The sequence below is a fragment of the Dromiciops gliroides genome, chromosome 4 (assembly GCF_019393635.1).
Source record: "Dromiciops gliroides isolate mDroGli1 chromosome 4, mDroGli1.pri, whole genome shotgun sequence".
In the NCBI taxonomy this organism is placed as follows: domain Eukaryota; kingdom Metazoa; phylum Chordata; class Mammalia; order Microbiotheria; family Microbiotheriidae; genus Dromiciops; species Dromiciops gliroides.
Window position 1 is genome coordinate 170,581,535 of NC_057864.1, and position 9,374 is coordinate 170,590,908.

Here is a 9,374-nt window from a genome sequence, read left to right on the forward strand (position 1 = left end):
TATATGTTGTTCTCAATCTTTTCCCACGTATTTAAAAATTAAGACCCATTCCTCTCACCTCCTCCCCACCATATATCTAACTAGAGCTAGAAGGTCAAACCTTACTATGATATTAGTCTGATATAATTAGTATAAAAGCAGCCACCAATTAAAAGCTCAAACAACTAGAGACAGTTGTGCATAGAGTGCAAATCTGGCCATAGACACTACTAGCTGTGTGATCTTGGGCAATTCACTTAGCCTTTATTTGCCTCAGTGTTCTCATCTATTAAATGGGGACAAGAATAGCACATACATCACAGGATTGCTGTGAGGATTAAATGAGACTATAGTTATAAGGTGCTTAGCATAGTGCCTGGCACATAGTAGGCACTATATGAAAATGCTAGCTGTTAATATAATTAAATAATATGTTAGTTCTATTTCCAGTAATTGAGGAGCAGCATGGTGTAGTGGATAGTGCTGGATCTGGAGTCAAGAAGACCCAGGTCCACATCCTGCCTCAGACACTTAGTAGCTGTGGGACTCTCTGCAAGTAACTGAACTTCTCTGGGCCTCAGTTTCCTCATCTATAAAATGAGGGGGTTTGGACTCTATGACTTCTTCTTCTTCTTCTTTTTTTTTTTTAAAGTGAGGCAACTGGGGTTATGTGACTTGCCCAGGGTCACACAGCTAGTAAATGTTAAGTGTCTGAGGCTGGATTTGAACTCAGGTACTCCTGACTCCAGGGCTCTATCCACTGTGCCACCTAGCTGCCCCTGACTCTATGACTTCTAAGGTCTCTTCCAGCTTGAAATCTATGATCCTATGATGAAATCAAACCCCTAGATCAGTTCTAGATTTATCTACAGGTCTGAAGAAGGTATAATGCCAATAATATCAGTGCCAAGCAAATGATATTTTCTTGCATAACTTTAAATTAGTAGTAGCCAAATCTCTAATAATTCAATACTAATTTAGTTACAATTGCATACAAGCTTCAAACTCTCTTTCTGTTAACTCATCATGGGAATGAACCAAGGAAAGAAAAAACTAAAAGAACAGGAGGATACAAGTGAATATAAGGCCCAGGTTGACTTTTAGTTGCTGAATCCTAGTATCAATGCCAGGTGGAAATTGCTTATGACCGTCATTCATTTCCACAAATACATTAGCACAAGGAAAAGGAACTCCTGGCAATGCTGTTTGTTCTTTTGTCTAAAAATAACTACCAGTTTACATTACACTGCTCTTCCTGAAGAACACTAGAAAAGAATTTGGCACATTTTTCTTGATTCAAAAGCGAGTACTAATAAATGAAATGTTAAAAACATTTTAATTGTAAACAAATGCAAAATTAAAGAACAAACCAAACAAAGGAGGCCAATTAAAACCACTTTTTAGGACAGGGAAAGGGAATCTTTTCTATGAATTTAAAGGCAGAAATAATAAGCTGAAAGACATTGAAGTCAAAGGCAACTGAAAACTTTTCCCCTTGGAAATACTGCCATAAGTGTTTTTGGAATTATACAAATAAAGTGGTTAAAATGTCCATGATTTAACTATGAGTCATATAATCCAAAGATTTCACTTTAAAAAAGAAGAATATATTGAATTTAGAGAAGCATGGAAAGATTTATATCAACTGATACTGAGCAGTAAGCAGAACCAAGAAAACAATCTATGTATAACATTGTCAGAAACTTTTGATGTATTAATCAGTGTTGGTGATTATTTTTTCTCTTCTTCCTCTTTCTCTTTTAAAAAATAGACTTTATTTTATGAGATGACTCTTTGGAAGATGGAATAAGGAGGGAAAGCCAAATATATAAATAAAAAAATGTATTAAAAAACCAAATAAACAACAGAACATTGCCAATTGTCTCTGCCTATAGAAATATTTCCTCCTAGATGTCTGGCAGGCAATTTAATGTACTCAGAACAAAACTGATCACCTAACCCTGAAATCTTATCTATCAGTAAACTCAAGGGTACTATCTTCTCAGTGACCCAGGTTTTCAATCTTTGTTTTTATTTTGTTTTTTTTGGCGGGACAATGAGGGTTAAGTGACTTGCCCAGGGTCACACAGCTAGTGTCAAGTGTCTGAGGCCGGATTTGAACTCAAGTCTTCCTGAATCCAGGGCCAGTGCTCTATACACTGTGCCACTTAGCTGCCCCCTCAATCTTTGACTTTGACTCCTCCCTCAATGCAAGTCAGCTGCCAAACTGTGTTGATTCTTCTTTACCTACCCACACAGTTATCACCCTAATTCACACTCTCACAATGTTTCTTTTTTTTTTTTTGGCGGGGCAAATGGGGGTTAAGTGACTTGCCCAGGGTCACACAGCTAGTAATTGTCAAGTGTCTGAGGCCGGATTTGAACTCAGGTACTCCTGAATCCAGGGCCGGTGCTTATCCACTGCGCCACCTAGCTGCCCCCTCTCACAATGTTTCTATGGGACTACTGCAGTGGGATTTGCTGCTTCAAATCTTTTGCCTCTCCAATTTCACACTACACAACGCCACCAAAATATGCTGCCTGAGGGACAGGTTATCATACAGATGGCTCTATGTCCTCTATCTCTATCCCTAGTCTGTTTTGTTAGCTCTAGTCAAATATCAACAAATGCGTACTGGACACTTCAAACAGTATGTACTACAGACATGTCAAACCATCACTTGAAATCTTTCCGCTCAAACACATCCCTCTTCTTGTCCAGGCTACAAATTCAAAACCTTAGTGCCATCCTCAATACCCCACTCTTACTCATCCAACCCATCTAGTCAGTTGTCAATCAAGTCTTTTGAATTCTCCCACCAAGTTATGAGTATCCATCTCCTCACTATATAACCTCTTGCCCCAACCACTGTAATGTTTGGTTTACCTGTGGTCAAGTTTCTTTCTACTCAAGTCTACCAAGCTGTCAAAGTGATTTTCCTTTGGTTTGAGCCTGATCAGGTCACTCCTGTAGTCAAACTTCAAGGGCTCTCTATTGCCTCTAGGATCAAACATAAGTCCTCCAGTTGGTCTTTTAAAGCCCTTTCCAGTCAGCTTATAACCTATCTCTGTTGTCTGCCTCATTATATATCCCACCTCTTCCCACACTCTGTTGGCTTTGTTTCTGTTCTTTTTCCACTCTACTCCATCTTCAGTCTTTAAATCTTTATGCAGATCCTTCCCCATACCTGGGAAACTTTCCTTTACCTTGGCATCGCCAAAGTCCTACTTTCTTCAAGACTCAGCTTGAGAATCACCTTTTTACACGGAGCCTCTCCTGATAACTCTCAGTGGCTCTTTCCCTAAACCACTTTGCATTTATCCTGTATACATCTATATAGGTACATGCTATTTCTTCCAGGGGAATGTAAACTTTGAAAACAGTGACCATTTTTTTCTTTGTGTCCCCAATGCCTGGTTCTAATGACAGTTGATCGATTGTCTTTGCTTCTCTAGGCCTCAGTTTCATTATCTTTGTATCTGTATCCCCTGTGCCTAGCACAGTGCCTGGCACATGTTGTTGGTCAGTCTTTTTTCAAGTTGTGTCTGACTCTCTAACACCGATTTGGGGTTTTCTTGGCAAAGATACTGGAGAGATTTGCTATTTCCTTCTCCAGCTCATTTTAAAGATGAGGAAACTGAGGCAAATAGGGTAAAGGGACTTGCCTGGGGTCACACAGCTTAGAAACTTCGGGGGCCAGATTTGAACTTAAGAAGATGACTCCAGGCCCAGCACTCTATCCACTGGCCACCTACCTGCCTGGCATACGGTATCTGCTTAATAAAAGCTTATGGACTGATTAAGCAAATAGGTTCAGGGTTAGCAGAAGGAAAACTTCCTTGTTTATTTAGACCTAATTGGCTATCTGACTTCACAGTAACATTTAAAAGGGCAATGATGAATCATTTGGTTAAACACTGTTTATATTACTAGAACTATTCTTTAACCTAAAATTTTTGGCAACTTGCTTCAATTTGAAGGTATTGCCTTAAGGATCAGATATAATCAAGCTGAGAACTAATTTGGTCTGTTTCAGAGGGTCTAAATATGTATTCCCTTTATTTCATGTTCTGAACCATCTCACTCTTATAGAAGGTCACAGTGACTACAACTCTCACAAAATTCTTGTCTGAAATAAATCTGCCTAAACATTAATAAATGTGCAGCCCTTCCAAGCAATGTAGTCTTTCCTTCAGGGAACTATAAACACCTAAAGGATGAAAGAAAATCTAATTAGAAACAAACCAGGCTACTCAGTGACCTTTAAGAATAAATCCTTGAAAAAGGAACCACTATTTGCCAGTAATTATTAAACACAGACAACCAAATTAGACAAAACAAATTTGCTTTTGTTAATTTTACTGGATGAAAAATATTCTAGAAGAATCAACTTCCTTGAAAAGGGGGAAAAGATGGCAATGAATTTAGGATGAATCCTAAATTTACTAGGGACAAATCTACTCCATATTAAAAAATAAATGTCCAGTGTAAGAGCCTTAGGTTTGCTTGCTATGTAGAATCCCAAATTAACTATTTTATTCATTATGCTAACCTAATCAGTTGTTTGTCAGCTGTTCAAGAAAACTATTGTATCTAATTCTGCTCAGAGTCAAAGACGGGGAAATATCACAACACTATTTGTGACTACCTTCTTTATAACCTAATCCCAACCCTCTGGAATCAAAGCTTGCCTACAAGCAGTTGTGAAAACCATTTCAAGTCATCGTTAATCTAGCTCTCAATGAGAATAAAAGGATAAAGTATAAATAGAATACCAAATCCGAAAAGACAGAGACTATACAACTGTCCAGATATACCTCTCCAAAAGCTAGCACACAAGGCTGCAAATGTCCTAGGACATGAGAAGAGGTTTTAAAAATAAACACAAAAACCAGATTCTGAAACTTTAGAAATGTCACTGTTACTAGTAGTATACATAAACTGGCCTTCTTATAGAAAATCAGAAAACTAAATGAGCATTAGGAATGTAATACAGTGTGCCTGCTCTCACAAAATCTTGTAGCTCAAAGGGACCTTAGTAACCATATAGTCTGACTCATACTTGAATAAGCACCCCCTAACCTTATCAGACAAGATCTCTTCAATGAGAGGAAACCAACTGCTTCCACTTTTGGATACCTTTAATCATTAGAAAGTTATTCTTTGGGGCAGCTAGGTGGCACAGTGGATAGAGCACCGGCCCTGGAGTCAGGAGTACCTGAGTTCAAATCCGGCCTCAGACACTTGACACTTACTAGCTGTGTAACCCTGGGCAAGTCACTTAACCCCCATTGCCTCACTAAAAAAAAAAAAAAACGTTATTCTTTACTGTAAGCCTCAATTTGTCTCTCTACAATCCTATCTATTCTAATAAGAGTTGATACTTAAAAAATGTTTAAGGTTTGCAAAACACTACTGTACTATGATCTTAGAATGTAAGAAACCACATGTTCAGGAGAAAGATACTTGTTCATTCTCTCCTTTTTCCACTCTTAAGTTTCTCTTATTTTTCTTTCTTTCTTTTTTTTTTGGTGGGGCAATGGGGGTTAAGTGACTTGCCCAGGGCCACACAGCTAGTAAGTGTCAAGTGTCTGAGGCCGGATTTGAACACAGGACCTCCTGAATCCAGGGCCAGTGCTCTATCCACTGTGCCACCTAGTTGCCCCCCCTTCTCTTATTTTTCTAACCCTTGCTCAGCATGCCTAGGTTGTAGAAAAGGCAAGAGCAAGAGATACAATAGGAGAGAAGATTCTCAAGGGCAGGGACTGCTGCAGTTTTATCTTTGAATCTTCAGGGCCTAGCTCAGAGCAATTGTTTAATAACATCTGTTGAAATAATCTGTACAGTTATTATTTTTTTTTAGTAGAGGAAACTCAGGCTCAGGGCTATCAAGGGCCTTCCCTGTGATCACACAACTAGTATCTGAGGCATGCTTTGAACTCAGATCTCTCCTGACTCTAGTCCAGTACTCTTTCCCACTAACAAAGATGTTAACAACCTTGCTGCTTCTGGTAAAACACTAGAGGAGGAGCTCTAAGCAAATTTACTTATAGGCAGTTATGGTAAATTACTTTCACTTCTCCTTTCTGACTAGATTCAAAAAAATCAAACACCGGTACAGAAGAGCAATGAAGAATAAGAATGTGATTAACTAGCACCAGTGCACAAAATTCATTACAAGGCCTTTTTTGCTTAGTTGAAGTCACTAATCATTAAAATGGTGAAATCTGTTCAGCAGACTTAAAGATCATATGTTAAAAGAACCATTTATCCGTGGCCTCCCTAAGCAAATAGGGCTGTCAATAACATCCATACTGGGCCTCTCAAGAACTTTAAAGTGCTATCTAAGAATGTCACCTAGAATATGGTGGTTTTTTTTTTAAAGCTATGTGGTGACTAGTAGACTTCTGAATTAGGAATAAATCAGTTTTACAGTCCTGAGTAAATATTTCATATTTTTCTAACGCCATTCCCCCAACTCTTGCTCTAGGGCTGAAGTGGATGTTGGAAGCATAAGACAGACTATGCATTCACTGAATGGTTCCCTTATTTGTCACTGCAGTCCATCGTCAGTGCTGGAGAGATGAGTCATACACTTGATGCTAATTAGCCGGCTTCACGAAAGCAGCCAAGCCAGGAACATTAACTGAGATCAAAGCAGGCCTCCACATCTGCTGTAGGCCATCATCCTAACCCTGTGACTTCCAATTGCAATACCTGTAATCGCAGAGCTTGGGTTGGTTACCACACTGCTGCTTGCAAACAAGGCAGTAACTGCAGAGAGGGACATTGCCACGGATCCAGTGGTGAGGCATGTTGTTCTGGTCAACCTCATCACCTTTCAGCATGATCTCTTTGCACTGGAACCGGCGATCTGCTTTCTTGAGGCAGTCTTCATCGGTGCACAGCCCACAACAGTTACAGAAAGCACCCTGAAGGATGTGCTGGGAGCACATGCAGCAGTAGGTCGGTTGGCTGAAGAGGTCTGTGTCCCGCCAGTCATGTTTGCTCTTTCGGAAAATGTCTCTCCGGTAAAGCTGCCTCCGGGACCTCTGGAAGCTACACCACAAGGTGATCAACACTGGCACCAACACTGAGCAAAGAGTCCACAGGATCAAACTATTATTAGCAAATACAGTAGGAGGAGTGAAAAATGGATGACTGTTCCTTTCCATGTTTTCGGTTTATGCTTATAACAAGAAAAAAAAAATAAGAAGGATTAAGGTTAGTTTTTTTTTTCCCCCCTCTCCTCTTTCATTCTATACTCGATACTTTAGGGGAACATGGACTTGAGTGGCCACCTAGTCCACCCCTTGTGTTTTATAGCTGGGTAAACTGAGGCTCAGAGAGATTAGGCAATTTGCCTAAGGTCACACAGGTAGTAAATTAAGCTGAGAGAGAATTTGAAGTCAGGCCCTCTGGCTCTAAAGCTAATATTTTTTCTAACTATACCAAGGGGCCATCTGTCACCCTACCTGCAGTCTCCACTGCTGCAAACAATTATAATTTTCCTCTCTGACTTTTCTGAGATGTCTTACTGCTCTTCTGCCAGTACCGGCCAGGAAACTCTGACAAGGAAGTTAAATGAAAAACAGCTCACCCCCAAACCACCTTGGGTCAAATTCAGCATCCCTTCCCTCAACCCTGCTCCCCCTCACTCCCCTAAAAGAACTCCATGAAAAGCAGTCTCTTCTCATCTCAGTACCTTCTGACTATTATCTTGGCAAATCTTTTTCATGGGGTCATGGGATTTAGAACTCTGATATCAACTAGTCCAGCCCAATCATGTTATTTCTTTGCTCAGAGACAAGGGATCATTTCTTAGCTATGGCTTTACCTTCCCCAATAAAGACAACAACCTGGAAACCCTGAGCTGTTCCTCTTCATGAACAGAGCACAGAAAAGGAACAGGATGTCCATGCCAGCCTCTCCTCCCTCCTCCTCATCAGAGGTCATTCAGCCTGGGGGCTCCCAACCTCTTTTATTTCCATACTCCACCTTCGGTAAACCTCCCCCTAAATTCAATTCAATACAAAAGGAAATAAATTCTAGAGTTTAGCAAGCATATTTACAATAAAAAAAAAAGACTTTCCCTCGCCTCCTAATTCAATGTTCAGTCTGCTTCCTCAGAGGGTTCGACTTCTGGCTCTAAATCTAGGATCCTATGAAATGCTAGAGATTACCGTGCATAGATGAGAAGGAAAAAAAAAAAAGCACGTTCCCATACCTCCAATTCAATAATCCGTCTCAGTTTCTATACCGGTAAAAGGGGAGGGGGAGGGGGAAGGTTGGATCTGATGTTCTCTCTAAGGTACCTTCTCGATCTCAATCTAAAATGCTAAGGTAATCAAGGGTGCATATTACATGCACATGCATGTAAGAAAACGTAGCCATACCCCTCCTAATTTAATAACCAGTCTCTGTTTCTACATCTGTAAAATGAGGGAGGGTCCCTTTCAGCTCTAAATCCTCTAGGATCCTTGGGCATGCTACAGTTTACTATGTATACGGAAAACCTTTCCAAGTCCACTAATTCCTCACAAAAGACTAACCATGAATATACGTATACGTATATATGGGTAATATATAATATAGGTAATAAAACAGATGAAATGCAATAGGATAATACAGTTAATTGCTAAAATATTCCCCACATCCCCCTGACATGCTTCCCCTGTGTATCCTACGTTGGAAACTCCTAATCTAGTCTAACCCCAACCCCTTTCATTTTGCAGATGGGGAAACTGAGGCCCCGAAAGAAGGTAACTGCCTAAGGTCCCACAGAAGGTGGCAGTGTCAGAATTTGAACCCAGGTCCCAAACCCCGCCGCCTCCCATTCGAATTCACAATCGAAGTATCGGCTTTCTGCCGGGCTCTGGGGATACAGGGACAAAAAGGAAATAGCTGCTTGCTTCCCAAGTGAGGGCGGGGGCGAGCCTCAGTTTCCCCAAGGGAGCAAGGCAGGGAATGGTCTGCTATTCCCGATTCTAAAGTCTGATTCTAACCCACTCGCGCTCTCCTACCTGTTGGGGCCGGAGGCTCGACCGCTCCCGCCCTCGCTTCCTACCGGGCTCACTCGCTCCCTCTCGGCCCCTGCGGGGCGCGAGGGGCTCGACAAGCGGAGCCGGAGCCCGGAGGCGGGGGCGGGGCCAGGGAGGTACTCAGAGCGCAGGAACGGAAGTGGCATCACGGGGGCAGGGTGATTGTGGAGAGTGAGCCGATCATTGGCCGGACAGTCTTGGGCTCGTCCTAGGGGCGGGGAAAAGGGTGGGACTTGAATGGAGGGAGGTGGGGCCCGAGGGCTGGGGGCGGAGTCTAGGGAGACCAGATGGGCGGGGAAGAGAGGAGAGGCGGGAACTTAGAAAGGCGGGAGTTCGGGGTGGGACTGAGAAGG

At 41.6% G+C, this 9,374-nt stretch overlaps 1 protein-coding gene across 1 annotated transcript in view; it reads right to left on the reverse strand.

Annotated features, from left to right (window-relative positions):
- The window catches only part of DGKE (diacylglycerol kinase epsilon), a 28,608-nt gene extending 19,467 nt beyond the window's left edge, over positions 1–9,141 (reverse strand). Inside the window, exons 1-2 of the mRNA XM_044000297.1 lie at positions 9,004–9,141; positions 6,698–7,169 (exon numbers count right to left, since the gene is read on the reverse strand). Of these exons, the coding sequence (XP_043856232.1) occupies positions 6,698–7,155 (458 nt within the window). The 5' untranslated portion in view covers positions 7,156–7,169; positions 9,004–9,141. The remainder of the gene's footprint in view (positions 1–6,697; positions 7,170–9,003) is intronic.
- Positions 9,142–9,374: the final 233 nt, after the last annotated feature.